The sequence below is a fragment of the Bufo bufo genome, chromosome 7 (genome assembly GCF_905171765.1).
Source record: "Bufo bufo chromosome 7, aBufBuf1.1, whole genome shotgun sequence".
NCBI classification, from domain to species: domain Eukaryota; kingdom Metazoa; phylum Chordata; class Amphibia; order Anura; family Bufonidae; genus Bufo; species Bufo bufo.
This window is the reverse complement of record NC_053395.1, coordinates 100,252,810-100,277,316: the sequence shown is the minus strand read 5'-3', so window position 1 is coordinate 100,277,316 and position 24,507 is coordinate 100,252,810. Positions and strand designations below refer to the sequence as shown.

At 47.7% G+C, this 24,507-nt stretch overlaps 1 protein-coding gene across 1 annotated transcript in view; it reads right to left on the bottom strand.

The window, feature by feature from the left end:
• Positions 1-24,507, bottom strand: part of SF3B1 (splicing factor 3b subunit 1) — a 203,636-nt gene that overhangs the window by 25,964 nt on the left and 153,165 nt on the right. The window contains exons 23-24 of the mRNA XM_040441882.1: positions 1,061-1,333; positions 659-875 (exon numbers count right to left, since the gene is read on the bottom strand). Of these exons, the coding sequence (XP_040297816.1) occupies positions 659-875; positions 1,061-1,333 (490 nt within the window). The remainder of the gene's footprint in view (positions 1-658; positions 876-1,060; positions 1,334-24,507) is intronic.

Sequence of the window (24,507 nt, the reverse complement as noted above, 5' to 3'; positions counted from 1 at the left end):
CCTCTCCTTCACTTCAAAGGACAGAAATGTATAAAATATAATTTATACTGAATCTTTTCTCATAAAACTAAATCAATCTGCTCATCTCCTCCTGCTCTGACATACAGCCTGCAGCTAAAACCTTCAACGTGACAGGTTCCCTTTAAAGGGGGTTTTCAGGCTTCAAATTTTGATGACCTATCCCAAGGATAGGTCATGAATATCCGATTGGTGAGGTTCCGATCTCCTGCACCTCCACCGATCAGCTGCAGCCTGGAGCACTGCAACAAGAACTTTAAATGGAAAAGGAAGCTCTATTCAAAGTTTAACAGTCATGACGGGTTACTGCAGCTCATCTCCTATTTCAGTGAATGGAAAGCTCTGCAGCAGAAACACAGCACGGCGACGGCACTTTGAACGGAGCTGTACTTCCTGTTCCATTCAAAGTGGTAGCTCCAGCGGGAGAGGCTGCAGGAAACAGTTGATTGGTGGAGGTGCAAGAGCTCGGACCCTCACCGATTAGATATTAATGACCTCTCTCCTGAGGATAAGGCATCAATATCAGGGGCCTGGAAAACCCCTTTAATGACCTATCCCAAGTATAGGTCATCAAAATCTAATTACCTGGAACCCTCCATTAAGTTTTAAAACAGGGGAACACCGGAAATATTAATGTTACCTGTAAGCAATACTGCAGCATCCTGCATGGTCCAATAGCAACTCTAAGACCTTCAAGTGCTCCCATGACAGCTTGGATTACATGAGGAGAGGTTTCAAATACATTAGGCCATACATAATTTAACAAATGGTTCAAAGAATCTTCACATCCAAATCCATATACACCTAGCGACATGTGCTGAACAACTGCACTTGCTGTTTGCCTATGCACAAGATCTCTGCAAGAAACATAAAAAATGGTGAATTTTCAATGTAAGGCAGATTTAACATTCATTTTTACTTTATTTTCATTTTATCACTACAGTCAAGAAATGTTAATTGTCACAAAATAAAACCCTGCTGTTTTGCAACTTTGTGTTTTCATAGAAAATAATAATTTTTTTAATTGTATCAGTATAACTACCTGTCCATCAAGGCATCTTCAAGTAAGGGTGTTACAGCATAGATATAATCCTTTCCCATTTCTCCAATGTACTCAAAAAGGAAGGAGAGAGACTTTAACACACCATTTTGGACATTCAATTCTGGCACTCTGTATTCATTCATCAGTGCAGGAAGCACAGTAAAAGGTGAGCATGTTTCAGCCACAATAGCAATAGCCACTGTGGTACATACTCTGTTTTGTCTTTCTTGTACTTTTAAGTTATTTAAAAGTGTTGCAAGAACATCATGAGGCCTAGGAAAAAAAATAATAAAGCACACATTAAGGAGAGTTTGGGTAAAAAGGTGTTGTTCGGTATGGTACAATGCAATGGTTGGACAATGTAAAGCAATCAACTCCCACACACTCCTATTACTGTGGATTTATCAAAAACCTCAGAATTCAGCTGAACATAGTTGAAGACAAAATCAAACAACTTGTAGGTGTGCTGACCAAACAACCTGTTCTTAATGGTAATCAGTCAGTGATATTAGGGTATCTGTTCTGAGGGGCGAAGCCGGCTTATGGGTATATGCAAATGCCATACTCCGTCAAATGAGACCTTATGATGGTATGCTTGCCATTTAAGATAGGGTACATGCATGAGACATTGTGGTCCCTTTCTTGGCCATAGGTTGCAAAGTCTGCATCTGCATGTACAGTAGTCAAGTATGTCTGGATTACTACTATAGGTGCAATATTAAGAATTCAACACTTGAGCCGTAATAAAAGTTGTACTTCACGACTGTGTACAGTACTTTGAAAAAAGGTTTCAGGTAGGGGTAGAAAAAAAACGCTGCAAAGTAAGAATGCTTTGAAAAATATAAGTGTTAAAAGTTTATTAACAACTAGCAGAAGGACCCGGCTTTGCACAGGTATATTTCATCTATTTCATTTAACCCCTTCCAGACCAGCATTGTAATAGTGCGGAGCAGCGGGATGTGACTTGCAGCCCAGAGCAGTACTATTACATCACGCTGATGGGGCGGGTGCAGAAGCTGTGCCCATCCGATCAGCTGCAGGGGACCGGCTGTTCCTGTTAGCCGGACCCCTGCTGTATGCGCCGGCTTCGGTAAAAACACAGATGCCGGCGCATTAACCCCTTCTATGCCGCGGTCAGCGCTGACCGTGACATAGAAGGGGTTTGCTGCGGGTGAGGGAGCACATCGGGTCCCCACCCCCTGCTGCTGTGGCGGGGTCGTGACGTGCGAGAAGGCAGCCCGATGCCGTGCAGGGGATGCCCAATGCCTTGCACGGCATTGGGACCTGCCTCCTACGGGTGCCCAGGAGATCCAGCCTCAGTAAAAAACTGTTTAATAAAAATAAAAAAAGAAGAAGTTTCAAGTGATAAGAAAAACACCTCTGATTTTATAATACAAAATTGAAACAAAAATAAAAAGCACATATTAGGTAGCAATTTTTGGTCACCTTACATCACAAAAAGTGCAACACCAAGCGATCAAAAAGGCGTATGTCCCACAAAATGATACTAATAAAACAGTCATCTCATCCCGCAAAAAGTGAGCCCCTACATAAAATCGCTAAAAAAATAAATAAAAAACTATAGCTCTCAGAACATGACAAACATTCTTTTGTATCAAAAATGCTATTGTGTTAAAGTGAAATAAAAAATAAATAACAAAGTATACATATTAGGTATCGCCACATCCGTAACAACCAGCTCTATAAAAATATCACATGACCTAACCCCTCAGGTGAACCCCGCAAAAAATAAAAACTATCAAAAAAAAGGCGTTTTTTTCACCTTACAAAAATTGCAACACCAAGCGATCAAAAAGAAGTATGCCCCCCAAAAAGTACCAATCAAACCGTGACCTCATCCCGCAAAAAATTAGCCCTTACATCAGTTTACGACTACATGTAGGGTGTTTCTGTAAACCGCATAATCAGGGTAATAAATATGGAGTCTTGTTTGGCTGTTAACCCTCGATGTGTTAAAGAAAATGTATCTATTTTCATTTAATTCTTGTGGAACACCTAAAGGGTTAACAAAGTTTGTAAAATCAGTTTCGAGTAGCTTGAGGGGTGTAGTTTCTACAATGGGGTCATTTATGGGGGGGGTTTCACTATGTAAGGCTACTTTCACACTTGCGTTCGGAGCGGATCCGTCTGGTGTCTGCACAGACGGATCCGCTCCTATAATGCAAATGATGGTATCCGTTCAGAACGGATCAATCTGCATTATATTTCAGAAAAGAATCTAAGTCTAAAAGTTAGTCAGACGGATCCGTCCTGACTTTGCACTGAAAGTCAATGGGGGACGGATCCGTTTGAAATTGCACCATATTGTGTCAATGTCAAACGGATCAGTCGGGCTCCGCACGGCCAGGCGGACACCCGAACGCTGCAAGCTCGTGTTCGGGTGTTCGCCTGCTGAGCGGAACGAAGGCCAAACGGTGCCAAACTGATGCATTCTGAGCGGATCCGCATCCACTCAGAATGCATTGGGGCTGTACGGATCCGTTCGGGGCCGCTTGTGAGAGCCTTCAAACGGAACTCACAAGCGGAACCCCGAACGCAAGTGTGAAAGTAGCCTAAGCCCCACAAAGTGACTCCAGACCTGAACTGGTCCTTAAAAAGTGGGTTTTGGAAATTTTCTTAAATTTTCTTATAATTGCTTATAAAATTCTAAGCCTTCTAACATCCTAAAAAAATAAAATTACATTTGCAAAATTATGCCAACATAAAGTAGACATATGGGGAATGTTCAGTAATAAATATTTTATGAGGTATCACTTTCTGTTTTAAAAGCCGAGAAATTGAAATTTTGAAAAATGATGATTACACTTACCGGTAATCTGATTTTCCTGACCCCACGACAGCACCTTAGAGAGATGGCTCCGCCCCAGGACAGGAAACCTGCAGCATAAAAAGGTGGAGCCGCTCTCCCACCTCAGTGAGTTTCCAGAGCATGAGAGGGACTCCCCCCCCCTTACGTTAGTTTAGTTATTACACTTTTTTTTTTTTTGCAACACCCGTGAACACACAGCCCTACACCAACAGGGAGGGAATAAAGAGGTGCTGTCGTGGGGTCAGGAAAATCCAATTACCAGTAAGTGTAATCATAATTTTTCCCCTCCCCACGACAGCACCTTAGAGAGAGATTTCAGAAATCATCCTCAGGGTGGGAGACAGTGCTCAAGACCTTTGTACCAAAGAGAAGGTCAGAAATAGAGTCGAGCTGAAGCCTATAGTGCTTATAGAAAGTGGACGGAGAAGACCAGGTGGCAGCCCGACAGATCTGTTCAATAGATACGCTGGCCCTCTCAGCCCAAGAAGTGGAGCGAGCCCTCACAGAAACCGGGGGAGACGCCCCGGACACTGAATACGCCAAGGATATAGCTTCTCTGATCCAGCGGGCAATAGATGCTTTAGAGGCAGTATTACCTTTTCTAGCCCCACCGAACAGAACAAATAAGGCGGAAGATTTTCTCCAGTCTTTAGTCACATCCAGGTACTGCAAAATACACCTCCTGACATCAAGAGAATGCAGCTCCTTCTCTCTGTCATCTTTTGGTTCTGAAAAGAAAGCTGGAAGAACTACCTCCTGAGCCCTATTTGTCCTAGAAGGAACCTTCGGCATAAAACCAGGATCTGGTCTGAGAACTACCCTGTCTTCTCTAATGGACATAAAAGGGGGGTTAATGGAGAGGGTCTGAATCTCCCCAACCCTCCTGGCTGACGTTAAGGCCACTAGCAAAACTAGTTTAAGGGAAAGTACTTTAACCGAGCAAGAGACTAGAGGTTCAAAGGGATGTCTGGTAAGGGCATTTAACACTAGGTTAAGGTCCCAGGGAGGAAATCTAGGGCCTGCTACTGGGGTAATCCTATCTACTGCCTTAAAAAACCTAATGACCCAAGGGTCCATGGCTAAACTCCTTCTCCCTAAGACCAACAAAGCTGACACCTGCACCTTTAGTGTACTTTTTGCCAACCCGAGCGACAATCCCTTTTGTAAAAAATCCAACACCTGAACCAGTGAAAATTCTAACGGCCAGGAAACCCTTACTGTGCCTATAAAAGGACAGGAACTTTCTCCAGACCCTTGCATAGATAATATTCGTCACCTCCTACTTTTCATTAGAGTGGAAATTACCTCCTTAGAAAATCCCTGACTAGCTAAAAATGACCTCTCAAATTCCACGCCGAAAGATGTAGAGACTCTACTTCCGGGTGGAACACTGGACCCTGTGACAATAGGTCCGGAATTCCTGGCAGGATCCATGGATCCGAAACCGACATGGCTCTCAACAGGGAAAACCACGCCCTCTTGGGCCAGAAGGGAGCTATCAGAATTACTCTTGCCCCTTCGTATCTGATCTTCCTTATCACTAGAGGAATCAACTGTAGCGGGGTAAAGGCATAACCTAGAGGAAAGTCCCATCTCTGGAGGAAGGCGTCCACCCCAGATGGGCACTCCTCTGGACTGAGGGAGAAGAATTTCCGTACCTTTCTGTTCTCCCTTGTGGCGAACATGTCTACTGAAGGCAGACCCCATGAATCTACTATCTGGGAAAAAATCTCTGGGTTCAGAGACCACTCCCCCTGACGTAACCTGTGGCGACTCAGGAAGTCCGCTCGATAATTCTCGACCCCTCTGATATGAATGGCCGAGAGATGAAGCACTCTCCCCTCTATCTCTTCGAAAATCCATTTCGCCTCTTTTTGTAAGGAATCTGACCTGGTTCCTCCCTGATTGAGATATGAGACCACTGTCCGATTGTCGGACATCACTCTCACATGTCTGTTCTGGATCATAGGAAGAACTGCTCTCAAGGCCAGCAAAACCGCCCTCAGTTCCTTTTGATTTGACAAGAACAGTCTCTGACCCTGGGACCACTCTCCCTGAAAAATCTGATCCTCCACGTGAGCCCCCCATCCCCAGGGGCTGGCGTCCATAGTCACAACTACTGGTTCTGGAAAGGACCAGGGAAGTCCCTGAGTCAGATTCTCTACTTCCTTCCACCAATTTAGGGATGAAAGAGTTCTGTCTGATAACTTCATACCTGACTCCAGGGACGCCCCTGCCCGTCTCGAGGCGGCCAAGATCTCTCCCTGTAACTGTCAAAAGTGTCGCTGCGTCCACTGGACCGCTGGCATACAGGATGTTAAAACTCCTAACAGGGACATAGCTTTCCTTATGGATAGGGCTTTTCCTGACTGAACCCTCTGAACTCTTCCTTGAACCCCAGCTACCTTCTCTGTGAGGAAAGTTTTTTCCAGCCTGGAATTTAAAACCAGACCCAAATAAATCTGGCTTGTTGACGGCTCCATCCTGGACTTCTGAACATTCAACAGCCACCCCAGGGACTGAAGTACCTCCATCACCCGATTCAGAGCCCTGACACACTCCACTTGAGATTGGGCCACCACCAGAAAGTCGCCCAGGTAAGGCAAAAACGTGATGTTCTCCCTTCTGATAAAGGAAGCCATCTCCGCCACTACCTTGGTAAAGATCCGAGGCGCCAGGGAAAGGCCAAAGGGAAGCGCCTGGAACTGATAGTGAAGACCCGCCTTTGTTCTTACAGCCACCCGGAGGAATCTCTGGTGATCTGGATGAATCGGAATATGATGGTAAGCATCTTTTAAATCCAGAACCGCCATGTGACAGCCTGGAGATAAAAGATATATCGCTGACCTGATAGTTTCTATTTTGAATTTTCTGGCTTTCAGGAACTTGTTCAGGTATCTGAGGTTTATTATAGTCCGGTATGACCCATCTGGTTTCTTCACTAGAAACAGGGTGGAATAGAAACCTTTCCCTAGCTCTGACTCTGGGACAGGAATTAACACCTTTTTGCTTATCAATTTTTTTTTATTTCTTGCAGCATAATGAGAGAAAATCTTGAAATCACAAATCTTTCCGCGGGGAATCTCAAGAACTCCAATCTTAAACCTTCCCGCAGAAGACCTATCAACCATTTCCCTGCCATCTTTTCCCAAGCAGGAAGGAAGAATTTTAATCTTCCTCCTACTCGGATCATGGCGTCATTGCTTTCCTTGTTTTCCCGCACGAGCTGAGGCTGATCTAAACAAAAAACCTTTACTTCCTGATCTAGCCCTTGCTCCCTGCTCTCTGTCCCCCGTCTGCTTCTTATTTTGAAATCTTGACGGGTTCCGAAAGGGCCGTTTATACTGCTTGAACTGAGTAAAAGATTCCTGGGGAAATTTTTTCTTTCTATCTGCCGCTTTTTCGAGTAAGGAGTCAAGTTCAGACCCGAAAAGAAACCGGCCATCACAGGGGATGCTACATAACCTCAACTTGGACGGCATATCACCCCCTTTCCAATTTTTAAGCCACAAAGCACGTCGCGCAGAATTGGAAAGGGATGCGGCTCTTGCTTCCAGCCTCACTGTGTCCACCGCGGCATCCGCAATAAAGTCTGCGGCCTTTTGGAAAGTGGGTAAAGACGCTAGTAACTGCTCTCTAGGGCATTTATCCCTAATCTGCCCTTCTAGCCTATCTAACCACAGTGACATAGACCTCGCACGTCCGCTCTGTGAGCCGGGGCCCTGGTATCCGGGCGCTCGGCCCTCCACCCCGGTAAGGGTCAAGGGATGTAATTAGAAGACAGCGAGCACTTGCAGATAGGGCATTCCTTGTTCTTTTTCTTGGCCACCACCTTCTTAGGCACCGTCTAAGAAAAAAGGAACATACCCAATCTAAGGAACAGCCTACACCCTTTAAGGACCGAGATTAGGACTCACAATACCGGCGGCAGGATCTCAATATCCGCACTTTCAGACCTCCTCTCTTCATCCATAATGAAGGTAAACCTGCACTGATGAAACATAGTCAAAGTTACCTTCTGCCACCAAGTATTCCTCTCACCTGAGATACACAGCTTCCTGCAGACCCACCACTCCACAGATAGCACTGGAACAGAACCTGGTCCACTTTCTGGCACTCTGAATTCAGACACCGGTGTCCAAATAACCCAAGCACACTCATACCCGAATAGCTTGTTTTAAAACTGCCAGGATGCATGGCACTTCCTGCCCGGACGCCACTAACCAGCGTCTACATCCGGTGGCGTCCTGGGTGATCTGCAGCAACTTGGGGGCCTTCTGGCCACATTCAATCCGTTGGTGCGGTCCCCCTCGCCTGAGGGACCGGCACCTTTTGCCTCCCGGAATCTCCGTCACCGGCATCCTGCCCCCCGACGCCTGTGGGTGAGGAATGATCGGGCAGGTATAACGCACCACTGCTAACCCTCCAGCATCTACCGGGACTTCCAGGTCAGGACGACAACTGCAGGCTCCCGTACTAGGACAGGAAACCTCACTGAGGTGGGAGAGCGGCTCCACCTTTTTATGCTGCAGGTTTCCTGTCCTGGGGCGGAGCCATCTCTCTAAGGTGCTGTCGTGGGAGGGGAAAATTGCTAATTTTTCATAATTTTTGGTAAATTTGTAATTTTTTTCATAAATAAAGGTGAAATATATTGACTAAAATTTATGAATGTCATGAAGTACATGGCTTGGATAAGTAAAAGTGTTCCAAAGTTACCATATATAGTGACATGTCAGATTTGCAAAAAATGGCCTGGGCAGGAAGGTGAAAACTGGCCAGGGGTAGAAAGGGTTAATGTTTGTGCGTCGTTAAAAGATAACACTACAGCACCCTGCCCCTTTAACAGTGAACTCCAGTCCCTCCCCCTTTAACACTGCTCCCCCACTTTAAAATGGGACCTCCACAGCAGCCCATCCCCTTAACTTTGACCTTCACAGCTGCTCGCCCCTTTAACAGAGTTTCACAGCACCCTAATCTCTTGACAGTGACCTCCACAGGGGCCCACCCCCTAAACAATGACCTCCACAGTACCCCGCTGCCTTAACAGTGACCTCCACAACAGTTGCCCCTTTAATTGTGGCCTCCACAGCGGCCTGCCCCCTTAACAGTAACATCCACATTGAACGCCTTTTTAAGGGCTCATTCAGACGGCCGTATGCTGTCTGCAAAAATACTGAATGCTATCCGTTTTTTTGCGGATCCGCAAAAAAAATGAAACATGTCCTATACTTGTCCGTGAAAATCAGGACATGGCCCCATTGAAGTCTATGGGTCCGCAAAAATACTGAATGCTATCCGTTTTTTTGCAGATCCGTTTTTTTGCGGATCCGCAAAAAAACGGATAGCATTCAGTATTTTTGCGGACAGCATACGGCCGTCTGAATGAGCCCTAACAGTGACCTCCACAGTGCCCTGCCCCTTTAATGCTAGGGCTACACGACGACATGGTCGCGCAACATTTTGTCTCAACAATTTTTAATCATAGGCTATGGTGTCGCACTTCGACATGTGAGATGCTGCGACAAGATAGTTGCAAAAAATCCAAAGATGGATTTTTCTGCGACTGTCACGTCGCAGCATGTCACAGTTTAACACCATAGACTATCATTATAGAAAATTGTTGCGCGACATTAACGTCGCGCGACACATGTAGCAGTGTAGTTGTGCCCTATGTGTCGTGCGACACGTCGTTGTGTAGCCCTAGCCTAAAGCTGACCTACAAAAAATATTGGCTCTCTAAAAGATAATCATTAGGAAATAATTGAAGACTACAAAGGGATGGTACAGATATGAAATTCTTACTTGTGCTCACCAGTGCCAGATACTCCGGGCGCAGTAATCAAGAGTCTTAACTATCACTATCTTAGGCTTGTTTCACACTAGTGGCAAGCGACTCCGGCAAGCTGTTCCGGCGGGTGAACAGCCTATCGTATCCGTGCTGCCGCTAGTGCACGCGTGCCCCCGGACTACCGCTCCGGCCCTATTGACTATAATGGCCCCATAGTCAATGGGGCCGGAGCGGTAGTCCAGGGGCACGCGTGCACTAGCGGCAGCACGGATCCGACAGGCTGTTCACCCGCCGGACCAGCCTGCCGGAGTCCCTTGCCGCTAGTGTGAAACTAGCCTCAACACAAAAAGTACAACTAGATCTGAGCAAATTAATTATTGATAAAACCCCTGGCCCATATGGCATACATCTATGGCTATTAATGGCAATTTGCAGGCTATTTTTGTTTATGATTGCATTTCACTCATTTTTAGCTAAATATCATTTTCAATTGGCCTTTATTAAAATATTGAGCCGTTATGTCACAAAGGGTTAACTGTTTTTCTAACTGTGTAACTGGTATTTTTACTTTTTGGTCATCTTATAAGCCTCATCTCTTACTACTAAGAAGTCAAACTCATTTAATTCACATTCTTATCAGTAAGATGAGAACTGAGCTATAATGAGTGTTCATAAAGGAGCCCTTCAGGTCCCCAAAATGACTGAAGATAGAAAATCCACAGGCTGCTACTATAGCATTTCAGCTCTCTATAAAACAAAATGAGATACAGATATATATATATTTTTTTATAAAGACTAATTGAAAAAATTTGATTTTTGTAAAACTTACCAGCAAAATCTCTTTCTCGCTCTTCATTGGGGGACACAGACCATGGGTATAGCTATGTCCTCTAGGAGGCGTTGACACTAGATAAAGCTGTTAGCTCCTCCCCTGGCAGCTATACCCCCTCCAGCCTGGAGAGAGAGCTTCCGTTTTAGAGATGGGAAGTTCGGATCTTTCACATGAATCGGTTCATTCAAATGAACCAATTCATGAATCGAATCTTCGGTTCACTCGCCGAGTCTGCTGAGCTGACAAGAAGCAAGTGAACCGAAGCTCAGGTGGTGCGCAATGTGCACGCGTGGATGACGGAAGCTTCGATTCACTTGCTGACTCGGCTCTTAGTCTGAGTGAGTTAGTGAACGGAAGCAGTCAGGACAGGACTCTGAAGCAGTCAGGACAGGACTCGGGAGCCGTGGTGTGCAATGCATTGTCACCCACAGTGACAGACAGTACAACCAAGTGAAGTGAATGCACTGTGAAAACTGTATGTGCCAAGTTGCCAACGGTAACACTGGTTGATCATAAAATAGTACACAGTCCACACAGACACACAGGTAAATACTGTGCAATTTGTGCATGATTTTCTAATAAATCGTTTGTCTCTTAATCTTATCACTGCTGCAACAAAAGCATTAGCCTCAGTGTAAAATGTTCTAGTGACTCACGATTCTTTTAACTCAAAAAAAATAAATCTAATGAGTCTATAACTAAGTAGAATCTTTAGATTCTTTTAACTAGTAGACTCATTCGATGTAACTAGTAGACTCCATGTACTGTGTGACTTGTGTGACTCAGTGCTGCTTACCTCAGCTCTGATTGGTTACAGGCCGGGGTGGGCAGGCAGAAGCCTGCTTCCACTCTAGGATCAGATTACATTCCTCCCTGCTGCCAGCATCTCTATTGCTATGCTATCTGATTAAGGCCTCTTTCACACTTGCGTTGTCCGGATCAGTCGTGTACTCCATTTGCCGGAAGTGCCCGCCGGCTCCGTAACACCGCGAGTGAACTGAAAGCATTTGAAGACTGATCCGTCTTCAAAATGCGTTCAGTGTTACTATGGCACCCAGGACGCTATTAAACTACTGGTTGCCATAGTAGTAGTGAGGAGCGGGGGAGCAGTATACTTACAGTCCGTGCGGCTCCCGGGGCGCTCCAGAATGACGTCAGAGCGCCCCATGCGCATGGATGACGTGATCCATGCGATCACGTCATCCATGCGCGTGGGGCTCCCTGACGTCACTCTGGAGTGCCCCGGGAGCCGCACGGACGGCAAGTATACTGCTCCCCACTACACTTTACCATGGCAAACAGGACTTTAGTGCCCTGGCAGCCATGGTAACCATTCAGAAAAAGCTAAACGTCGGATCCGGTAATGCGCCGAAACGACGTTTAGCTTAAGGCCGGATCCGGATTAATGCCTTTCAATGGGCATTAATTCCGGATCTGGCCTTGCGGCAAGGTGTTCAGGATTTTTGACCGGAGCAAAAAGCGCAGCATGCTGCAGTATTTTCTCCGGCCAAAAAATGTTTCGTTCCGGAACTGAAGACATCCTGAACGGATTTCTCTCCATTCAGAATGCATGGGGATAATCCTGATCAGGATTCTTCCGGCATAGAGCCCCGACGACGGAACTCTATGCCGGAACAGAACAACGCAAGTGTGAAAGAGCCCTAAGGCTACTTTCACACTGCCATTTCTGGGTCCGCCTGTGAGATCCGTTTCAAGGCTCTCACAAGCGGCCCCAAACGGATCAGTTTAGCCCCAATGCATTCTGAATGGATAAGGATCCGTTCAGAATGAATAAGTTGGGCTCCGTTCCGCCTCCATTCTGCTATGGAGGCGGACACCAAAACGCTGCTTGCAGCGTTTTGGTGTCCGCCTGGCGATGCGGAGCCAAACGGATCCGTCCTTACTTACAATGTAAGGCTACTTTCACACTAGCGTTCGGGGCTCCGCTTGTGAGTTCCGTTTGAAGGCTCTCACAAGCGGCCCCGAACGGATCCGTCCAGCCCTAATGCATTCTGAGTGGATGCGGATCCGCTCAGAATGCATCAGTTTGGCACAGTTTGTTGTCCGCTCAGCAGGCGGACCCCTGAACGCAGCTTGCAGCGTTCAGGTGTCCGCCTGGCCGTGCGGAGGCAAACGGATCCGTCCAGACTTACAATGTAAGTCAATGGGAACGGATCCGTTTGAAGTTGACACTATATGGCTCAATTTTCAAACGGATCCGTCCCCCATTGACTTTCAATGTACAGTCAAAACGGATCTGTTTGCATTATGATGGGAAAAAAAAAAAAAAAAATTTTTTAGTTCATGGTAATGCAAACGGATCCGTTCTGAACGGATCTAAGCGTTTGCATTATAGGTGCGGATCCGTCTGTGCAGATACCAGACGGATCCGCACCTAACGCAGGTGTGAAAGTAGCCCAAGTCAATGGGGACGAATCTGTTTACATTGACACAATATTGGTGCAATTGTAAACGGATCCGTCCCCCATTGACTTTCAATGTAAGTCAGGATGGATCAGTTTGATTTACACTTAGACTTTTTCTTGACTGAGTTATGCAGACGGATCCATTCTGAACGGATACCAGCGTTTGCATTATAGGTGCGGATCCATCTGTGCAGATACCAGACGGATCCGCAACTAAACGCAGGTGTGAAAGTAGCCTGAGCTGTTTCAAACGGATCAGCTCAGTCAGATGAATAGACTCCTCCGGTTCAGTGAACTGAATCGATTCAAAAGAATGATTCGTTCATGAACCGGACATCACTATTCAGTTTGTGCACAAGCAGTAGGAGAAGCAAGCTAACCAAAGAAAAAACATGGAACACCAACCATGCCAAAAAGACCCAATGGGGTTCAAACTAGCAACTGCCACAACTGTGGTCGAACAACAATACTGGGTGGGTGATGTGTCCCCCAATGAAGAGCGAGAAAGATTTTGCTGGTAAGTTTTACAAAAATCTCATTTTCTCGCCCATATTTATTGGGGGACACAAGAACCGTGGGACGTCCAAAAGCAGTCCACAGGGAGGGAAGAACCACAGACCCATGGAAGCAAGCGTCCCTGCAGGCATCTAAGAAACTGCCGCCTGCCAAACCATGTGGTCCAAGGCAGCGTCCGCCGATGCATAAGTATGCACCTGGTAACATTTTGTGAATGTGTGTAAGGAGGACCAAGTAGCCGCCTTACACTACTGTGCAGCCGAAGCGCGATTCCTCCGAGCCCAAGATGCGCCCACCTAAGGACGGAACCCTGCCCCGTGTGCGGTAAGCCTCCGCAATTGCAGGCCGAATCCAACGTGCGATTGCCACCTTGGAGGCCGCCAATCCCTTGCGAGGACCCTCCGGAATGACAAAAAGGAAGTCCATACAGCGGAAGGGACCGGAAGCTGCTAAATAGATCTTCAGAGCTCTGACAACGTCCAAATGGTGTAACTCCTTTTCCTTAGGGTGTGAAGGAGATTGACACAGCGAGGGAAGGACAATTTCCTTGTTAATATGGAAGTCCGTGACCATCGTCGGAAGAAAGGAAGGAACGGAGAACCACTTTGTCCCTATGAATAACCAGGAAGGGTTCTCTGCAAGAGAGCGCCGCCAACTCGGACACTCGTTTGATGGAAGTGATAGCGACAAGGAAAACTACCTTCCAGGACAGGAGTGAGAGAAATCTCCCGCAAGGGCTCAAAGGGGGAAGCCTGGAGCGCTGAGGGGACTAAATTCAGATCCCAAGACTGTAAAGGACGACGGTATGGGGGAACCATATGTGCCACTTCCTGAAGAAAAGTCCTTACAGGCCCCTGGAAAAGGATAGAAAGCGCCAATACCTGACCCTTCAAAGAACTAAGGGCCAGACCAAGGTCCAACCCTGATTGAAGAAAGGACAGGACCAAGGGGAGCGAAAAACAAAAAGTGGTGGAATATTTCGGCTTTCACAGAAACCCAGGAAGGACCTCCAGGTCCTGTAATAGATCCTGGACCACGCAGTCTTCCAGGCCTGAATCATAGTGCGGATGACATCCACCGAAAACCCTCTGTGCGTCAGAATATCGGTTTCAATGGCCACGCAGTCAAAGAGACCTTAAATTCTGATGGAAGACCGGTCCCTGCAAAAGAAGGTCGTCTGAGAGGTAGTGACCAAGGGACGTCTCCTAGAAGGAGAACGAGGTCAGCGTACCATGCGCGACAGGGCCAATCCGGGGCAACGAGGATCGTCGGAATGCCCTCAATCCCAATTTCCTGTAGAACCCTAGGTAGGAGGGGAAAGGGGGGAAACACGTAAAGGAGGGAGAACCCCTGCCAAGGGGAGATCAGGGCATCCATGCCGCAAGCTTCCGAATCCCTTGCTCGGGATTGAGCCTTGAGGCCATCAAGTCCACGTCGGGGTAACCCCAACGTAGACAGATCGCCTCAAATACATCCGGGTGTAGGGACCACTCGCCCGGATCTATTGTCGTCCTGCTGAGGAAGTCCACAGTCCAGTTCTCCACACCCGGGATGTAGATTGCTGAAATTGCCGGTACCATGGGCCTCCGCCCACCGCAAGATCTTGGCAGATTCCTTCATCACTGCGAGGCTGGGTGTTCACCCCTGGTGGTTGATGTACGTGTCCGACTGGACTCTGACGGGGCGACCATTCAGGAGGTGGGTCCAGTGCCGGAGGAATAGAAGAATCGCCATGAGCTCCAGGACATTGATCGGGAGCTTGGACTCAGACAGAGACCATGTGCCTTGGACTGTCCTGGGAGGGAACACTCCTCCCCAACCCAGCAGACTGGCGTCTGTGGTAACAACCGTCAAGGATATCGGAAGGAAAGACCTTCCCAGAACTGGAACAGACAGCCACCAACGAAGGGACGACCTCACCTGGGGAGAGAGGCGGATGGGATAGTACAGGCTCTTGGACGATTTGTCCCAGGAGGACAGGATCGCTCTCTGGAACGTGAGAGAGTGGAACTGGGCAAAGAGAATCGCCTCGAAACAGGGGACCATCTTCCCTAACATCCTCATGCAGAAGCGAATGGACGGAAGGCTCAAATCAAGAAGAACCCTCACCGAACGGTGCAAGGCCAGTCGCTTGTCGGAGGAAGGCGAACCTGTGCCACTTCTGTGCCCAGAAGCGGACCCAGAAAGACCAGTTGTCTGGAGGGAGTCAGATGACTTCTGCAGATTGACCAGCCACCCTAAAACGTGCAAGGGCTTCCAGCGTGATGCATACGCTGTTCGACGCCTGAGCGAAAGAGGGAGCCTTGATGAGGAGGTAGTCCAGATAAGGCATAAGGAAGATGCCTCTGGAACGGAGCAGGGCGAGAAGAGGGGCCAGAATTTTTGTGAAGACCCGAGGTGCAGTTGCCAGTCCGAACGGGAGGACGACAAACTGGTAATGATAGTCTATCGCAAACCTCAGGAAGCGCTGGTGACTCTGCGCAATGGGGACGTGGAGGTATGCATCCTGGATAACTACGGCCAAAAGGAATTTCCCCTGCTCCAGAGAAGCAATTACGGAACAAAGGGATTCCATCCGAAACCGCTGGAGGAACTTGTTTAGTAGTTTGAGGTACAGGATTGGGTGCACCGAGCCCTCCTTTTTGGGGACCACAAAAAGGTTCGAATAGAACCCCTTGAACCTCTCTGCTGGGGGAACAGGAGAGACGACTCCCCAGTCCAGGAGGGACTGAATGGCCTGGGAGAAAGTGGCTCGGGGTCCCGTGGAAGACAGGATTGAAAAAAACCTGTCTGGGGGAAGAGACAGGAACTCTATCACCTATCCCGAGGATACGATCTCGAGTGCCCAAGCGTCGGAGACGTGTGCCCGCCAGACATCCTGGAAGAGGAGGAGGCGGCCCCCCACCCTGTTGGGCGGGGGCGCAACTTCAGGCTGAGGAGGTAGAGCGGCCTAAAGCCTGGTACGCCAGGAGGGCTGTGCCCGAAGGGATGTTTTTTTTGTGTCGATCTTGGGAAGTAAACCCGCCCCCTCAGCGAAAGATCTTGTCACGGGGCGGGAACTAGCGAATCAGCGAAAAAGGCTAACCACGTGAGGAATCTAACCTAATGTGAGAGACCCACTTGGCTCTAGGCTGTGGGAGATGGGTGCTCTTGCCTCCCGTGGTCTCAGAAATAATTTGGTCCAGCCGAGAACCAAAGAGACGGGCGTCGGCAAAGGGAAGTCAGACTAAAGAGCGCTTGGAAGTCGCGTCCGCTGCCCACACCTTCAACCAAAGCTTGCGGCGTAAGGGGACTGCAAGCGCCAAAGAGCGCGCAATGAGGGCACCAGCATCCAAGGACGCCTCGCAGAGGAACTTCCCCGCCTGTATGATCAGCTGCGTCAAGGATCGGAGATCCTGGGCAGGGACCTCGGATACCAAGTCCTGGTCCAGCTGGCTGCCCCACTCAGATCGCCTTAGCCACCCACGTGGAGGCGAACACGGGCCTAAGGGATGACCCTGTAGCTGCAAAGAGGGAGTTAGTCAAGGATTCCATCCGACGATCTTCAGCGGACTGGAGGGAGGATCCATCGGCTATAGGAATAGCCGTATTTTTGCCAAGCTTTTTCGACCTTAGGAGGGGATGCTCACGTGGACACACAATCTGCTGGGAAAGGATCCAGCTTTTAGCGGTGGAAAAACGCATGTCTGGATGATCCCAAGCCTTAGAAACCACTGCCGAAAAATCATTATGGCGCGGAAACTCCTTCGAGGCCTGTTTTGGACAGAAAAAGGATACCCCCTGCTGGTCAGGGGGGGCTCGAGATATCATCCTGTACCTGGAAGGTGTCACGGATGGCAGCAATGAAGCCATCTACAGAGGAGGCCAACTTGGAAGGCTGCTCTGTATCTATGTCCATATCAGAATTCTCTACCTCTCCTTTGGACGGCACGTCCCCAGGAGAAGAAAAACCTGAGTGAGATCGTACACAGGGTGGAGAGGGAGATGCGTCAGAGGAAGAAACATTTTCTACTCTGGGACACTTTTGTGATTGCTGTGCGCAGACTGATTCACCAGGGGGAAGTGACCGGGTGGCGGGGGGCAGGCTCCCGAGCAAGAAAGCCCTAGCGGGTGCATCCGAGGGAGGTGCAGCCTGCGCTGGTGGCGGATTCTCAACCAAGCGACCCACTATAGCTAGGGTGGATTGGGAGATTGTAGCGAGGTTTTCCAACGCCTGAGAGAGGGTTCTGGCCCAATCCGGTAACTCAGATGCTAGGGGGAGGGGGGGGAAAGAGGCAGCGATACAGGCATGGTGGTTACCCAGGGAAGGACACACCTGAGGCTGGAGAGGGTACAGTGACCTGAGGAGATTAGACAAAAGTTCTTACCAGAGCCAGGAGCGAACTCCGCAGTCCCAGAGAGGAGGATCCTGAATGCTGTGGCAGGAAGAGAAGGCCCAGCCCCCTCTGGTCCTGCGATCTCCCGCTCAGCCTTAGCGGTGCGCATGTGCCGATCTGTAACCCCCACAGCGCGCCCAAACTGTCTACATAGGTATGTGACGGCGCTCCGTCTGTAGGCTATTTGGAGCGCTGCCCGTCCTGCAAACGGGAGCTTCCTCCATGTGGCCAGACTGAGCGCCCGATATTCCCGCCCCCTCCCTCCTTGCTCCGATCAAGCTACTGCAGTGGCAGTAGCTCATGTCTAATAAAATCACACACTCTTCTCAAGCAGGGTCACCCCTTCAGCTACTGGCACCGTAGTGGCAGGATGCTGGAGGAGTGACCCTTCTGCTGGAGGGATGCATGGGAGCGAGGCTGCCCTGGTCCACCTTGTCTTCTTCTTGTGGGGGAGGAGGCAGTGTGGCGAACCAACGCTGGCGTGCTCCCCCGGGATAACAGGGAGGCTCTGCGACCAAATTTTTATTTATATATTATTATATATATATATATATATATATATATATATATATATATATATATATATATATATATATATATAATAAAAATAATTCAGGAGGTCTTGCCTCCTATTGACACTAGAAAAAACTGAAGCTCTCTCCAGGCTGGAGGGGGTATAGCTGCCAGGGGAGGATCTAACAGCTTTATGTCAACGCCTCCTAGAGGACATAGCTATACACACGGTTCCTGTGTCCCCCAATGAATATGGGCGAGAAAAATTATTTATAGCTCAAAATGAGTACAATGCAATAATAAAAAATTGTTTTGAAAGAGGGTCCACCCCCTCTATCCCCAGTCCTTTTTCAAGAACTAAGGAACATAACATCTTAATAAATCTAACCATTTTATACACACACACACACACACACACACACACACAGATATACAAAGAAAACCGATGACAACACACCTGGAGACTAGGCAAGAATTTTATCTAGGACGGGACAACAGCCTGAAGCATCTTACAGCCAAATGTAAGGCCCTCATTAGAAGGAAGCTGTAGTTTGAAAAACGTATGTGGGGAACTCCAGCTGGCTGCCCTACAAATCTGCTTTATAGAAGCGGGAGCCCTCTCTGCCCATGAAGTGGAGACTAATCTAGTAGAGTGAGCTCCGAACACAGAGGGCAGAACAACTCCCTTGGAAGAATATCTTAAGGAAATAGCTTGTCTAATCCACCTAGCAATGGTCTGGGAAAAAGCAGCAGAGCCTTTCTTTGCACCGTGGAATAAAAGCAACAGACTGGAGGAGGACCTCCAAGGCTGAGTGACCTATAGAAATTGAATAATACACCTAACATCTAAACAATGAAATTCTGATTTGCTTTAATTTTTTGGAAAAGCGCAGGAGGGGGGCAAAACTCTTAGGAACAGTGAAATTGGGAAGAGACATTTGGTAAAAAAGAAGGATCAGGAGAAATCACCATCCGAACCTCCAAGATCACCAATTAAGGCTGGTCAATGGAAAGCGCAGCGATCTCACTAACTCTCCTAGAGGAGATAATGGCTAAGAGAAACGCAAGCTTAAGGGAGAACATCTTTGGGAAAATCGTACCGATAGGCTCAAAGGGATCTGAAGAGAGAGCTGAAAGCACCAAGTTTAAATCCCAGGGATGCACCCTATTTTTACAGACCGGGGATAACTTACATACTGCAGTCACAAATATTGTTCTGCTAACTTAAACAAGGCACTTAATGCTGAAATATGCACCTTCAAAGTGCTAGGTCTAAGCTTTTTTCTCCATCCCTCCTGTAAAAAATCCAAGAGGAATGTCTGGAACATCTAGCACATTAACTGGTCTATTGGCAAATCTGTAGAAAGCCCTCCAAAATCTCAAATAGATATTAGAAGTGACCTTCTTATGACTTGCCAACAGAGTGGTGATAATGTCCTCAGAGAGGCCTCTCTTCCTCAAAATTTCCCTTTCAACAGCAGTCAGGTGAAGATTTTTTACTTCTGGGTGAAAGATTGGCCACTGAGTCAGAAGTTCCTGGGATTCAGGAAGAACCCAAGGGGTGGCTATCGACATCCTGCGGAGCCAAGAAAACCAAACCCTCCTTGGTCAAAAGGGAGCTATTACTATTTCAGTTGTGCTCTCTTCCCTGATCTTTAGAAGGGCCCTCGGTAACCGCTTTGGAGGGGGGAAAGGCATATAGAAGGCTCTGCTCCCAGGATTGAGCAAATGCATCCATTGCCTTTGGATGCTCCTTCTGGGAAAGATAAAGGGGAACTTCTACCTTTCTGTTCGACCTTGTTGCAAAAAGATCCATCTCCGGGACACCACATAAGGCTGTAATCTGATTGAATACTCCCTGGTCTAGGGACCATTTCCCTTGGCACAGATGACAGCTGAGGAAATCTGCTTTCACATTGTCTGTTCCTCTTAGAATGATTACTGCAGAAAGAGATAATTGAGAAGTTTCTGCCAGACTGAAAATTTGGTGACTGAGGGGCATAAGACCCGGAGCTCTGGTACCTCCCTGTCTGTTGATATAGGCCACTGCTGTCATATTGCACCTAGGTTAACCGGATTGCATTCAGTTCCTTGAAATTGCGAGAGAATTGTTGTCCCAGCTTCCCTGCAACAGTAGAGACCCCACAAGGGCTCACAATTCTTATGGGCTGGCATCCATAGTCAAGGTGAGGACTGCTTCCCTGAGCCAAGGAACACCTCCCTGAAGATTTTGCAGCTCTATCCACCACCCCAAAGAACTCAGTCTGGGGTGATAGAGAAATCCCTGCATCCAAAGAGGACACATCTGTCCCAATCTTCCAGAATCTGAAGCTGGAGAGGCCTTGAATGATACTGGGGCCACTCTACCCCCGGTATAGCAACAGTCATGAGACCTAGCACAGACATAGCCTCCCTCAAGGAAACCAACTGACGTGAGAGAAAAGGCTGAACCCTCGACCTGATCAGAAGAGCCTTCTTTAGGGGCAACAGGCACCTCTGAGATCTGGAATCTAGAATCATCCCTAAGAAGCTGCACCTCTGAGTTGGACATAAACTGGATTTTTCTGGGTTTATATCCCACCCTAGTCTATCCAGAACTTTCCTTAACCAGGCAATCTGTCTCTGCAGGATCTGACTTGACCGGGCGACAAGAAGAAAATTGTCTAAGTAGGGAATGATAACTATGTCCTCCCTCATGTGAGCCATCTCTACAATAATTTTTGGGAAGACCCTTGGAGCCTGAGATAGCCCAAAAGGGAAGGGCCCAAAACTGAAAATGCAGAATCTCTTCCTCTAGCTGGATTGCTACTCTCAAAAACCTCTGGTGGCTGGGATGGATAGGGACATGGTAATACGCTTCCCTCAGACCTACTGTGGCCAACAGTCTGGAAAGAGATTGTTCAAAGTCGACCTGATGGACTCCATCCGAAATCTCTCGTACACCAGATAACTGTTCAAACATTTTTAATTAAGTAAACACCACAAATGCAATAGCACTCTGCAACCAGCACTCTGCCCTGCCTCCATGCTGGATGTTGAATGAGGCATTGGTGTACATTTTGGCCAAAGCGTAATAAGCCACGTCAAGGTCTCCTCTATGAGTGGTCCCTAACACTAGTTCCTACCTGTTTATGGGCCATGACCGCCACACAGAGTCCAGGGAGCGCAGGTACAGCATGAACGCCAGGCACACACTGCTTTTAACCCCGTCCGGTGCCGTTGCATCCCTGGATCCGATGAAAGCTGTAACGGCACCGGACGGGGTTAAAAGCAGAGTGTGCCTGGCGTTCATGCTGTACCTGCGCTCCCTGGACTTTGTGTGGCTGTCATGGCCCATAAACAGGTAGGAACTAGTGTTAGGGACCACTCAGAGGCGACCTTGACGTGGTGAGTGGCTTATTACGCTTTGGCCAAAATGTACACAAATGCCTCATTCAACATCCAGCATGGAGGCAGGGCGGAGTGCTGGTTGCAGAGTGCTATTGCATTTGGGTTCTTTTCTTTGTATATGTATTTCGCCATAGCGATGTGCACCTGCATATAGGGCTGTGCTGACTGAATCCCCCACATTTTTAATTAAGTATTTGGTTTTTTGACAAGAAAAAGGGTAGAGTAAAAACCTCTTGCCACCTCCTGCCTTGGAACTTCCACCAGCACCCTCTTCTCTAATAGGGAGAAAACTTCTGAGATGATAGCCGACTGTCTGATCGATAATCTTATGACAAATCTTTCTATTGGCAAATCTTTGAAACCTTAGCCTTAAGCCCTCTCCTATAACAGAATTTATCCAAGGGCTGTTGGAGATCCTCTGCCACTGACGTGAAAAGAGAGACAGACGACCCCTCACCGGAGGCCTGGCGTCATTGGGGTGGCTTTTTTGAGCCATCTGACCCGGAAAAAAAAAACTCCTTGGAATTTTTAGCTGCTCACGTGAACTGTCTAGCCCTTTCCTTACCCTTGAAACCTTCTCTATTAAACCTGGGACGGAAGGAGCTCCTAGGGGGTTGCTGACTGGTGGAGGGAAAGCCCTTTTTTCTATCAGAGGCCTTTTCTAGTAAATAGTCAAGGACTGGCCCAAGTAAGTATTCACCTGGACACGGAATGGGACAAAGTTTAGCCTTAGAACTGGCATCCCCTTTCCAGCCTTTTAACCAAATAGCTCTATATGGGAAGAGTTGGATAAGGCGGAAGCTCTGGCGGAACCTTAATGAGTCTGCGGAAGCATCAGCCAAAAAATCCAGAGCATTATATATAGTAGGGAAAGAGGATATTAACTGTTCCCTAGAGGTAATGTGAGCTTCCAACTCCCCCCCATCCACACTTTTAGAGATCTAGAAACAGAAGTGGCAGTAATAGGTTTAAAAGGGTGCCGCAGAGGCTTCCCAATAATTTTTTTAATAAATCTCTGCTCTTTTGTCCATCGGGTCTTTAGGAGAACCCATATCTTTAAAGCGCTGCTTTTTTGTACATCTTGGCTACCAGGGCATCAAGCTTTGGTGCCTTTTCCCAAGAAGCGGAGACCTCTTAATCAAAAGGTTATTTACGCTTTACAGAGGAAGGAATAAAAAACTTCCTATCAGGCTTTTTCCACTCTTTCGCAACGACAGCTTGAATATTTTTATTCATGTCAAAAACCTTCCTTCTCTTGGGGCCCAAACCCTCAACTGACTGCGGTAGCTTTTGGTAATCTAAGCCCATGGTAGCTCTTACTGCTGTGACTAGGGAGTTAGTGTTCTCAGCATGAAAGAGCGGTTCGTCATCAGAAGACTCATTGCATAATAGCCATTTCCCCTCTTCCTCCAATCTTGAAGGTAAATCACTGTCACTGGAGGAGGATTAGATGTGACTGCAGAGGTACTAGGGCGGTTTTTAAGCAGACCACTAACTGATTCTTTAACCTCCTCACGGATCGTCTGCTTGATGCTGCCCATCAGAGACAGAGCTTCCTCCTCCATTAACATGCTCACACATGCTTCACGAAGGGGTTTAGCCCAGGCAGAAGGTAGCTTCCTTTTACACACAGCACAACCCTTCTTTTCTAGGAAGGTCTCCAGATCTAGACTCCGTAGATACCTAAATATAGATGACCTCTCATGAGTAACATACAGCAGAAATATATTGGGGTACAACCCCTCTTATCCCACCGTGGTACCAGCGTATCACTGGTGGTTTCAGCGCGCTGAGCCTGCCCAAGTTAAAGCAGCAACAGCAATCAGCCAGAATGGAGGAACTGCCAGCCTCTTCCACACCGGCATGGCAGTGAGCTGGCTGGGCTTTCCTCTCTGGGCACGCATGATTGCTCCCACCACTTCCGGTCTACAGCATCGGCTTCCTTCCACTGCCGCAACCAGTCAGTGCTAATCTGTGCGCGCGTGGTGGCAGCCAGACATGCAATCAAGGCTGCAGATGCCCCAGATGGCCGAAAACCCCCTGGACCGAGGAGAGCGAAGTGGGGTAGGAGAGAGAAGGGGCCCGGTCTCTTGCAGCGACTCCTAGAGGAGTCTTACGCCGCACGGAATAACTCTCCCAATACTATAAACAAGTCAAGGCTCACTCAGCTCATTTTCATCTTTTAGTGATTCTGATGCCACCTGTCTCTTAGGACAGGAAAGGGAACTGGGGATAGAGGGGGGGAATGAACCCTCTTAAAGAGGTTCTGGTTCCCGTTTCCTGCCCTCCAGGTGTGCTATCATAGGCAAAAGGGGAAAATGCCCCTAAAAGGTGTACATAATCTTTAAAAACTCAGTAATTGATAGACAGTTGTATCTAATCTACTTCGGGTACTTTCACACTACCGTTTTTCTTTTCCGGTATTGAGTTCTGTCACAGGGGCTCAATACCCAAAAAAATAAAAATAAAATACTGATCAGTTTTATCCTAATGCATTCTAAATGGAGAGCATTCCGTACAGTATGCATCAGTTCAGTCCCTCTTACGTTTTTTGGCCGGAGAAAATACTGCAGCATGCTGTATTTTTCTCTCCGGCCAAAAATCCTGAAAACTTGCCGAAATGCCGGATTTGGCATTAATTTCCATTAAAATGTATTAGTGCCGGATCTGGCATTAAGATTGTCGCATTGGCGGATCCGTTCTTCCAGTCCGGACATGTGCAGACCTTTAAATCTGTGGAAAAAATAAATACCGGATCCGTTTTCTCTGGATGACA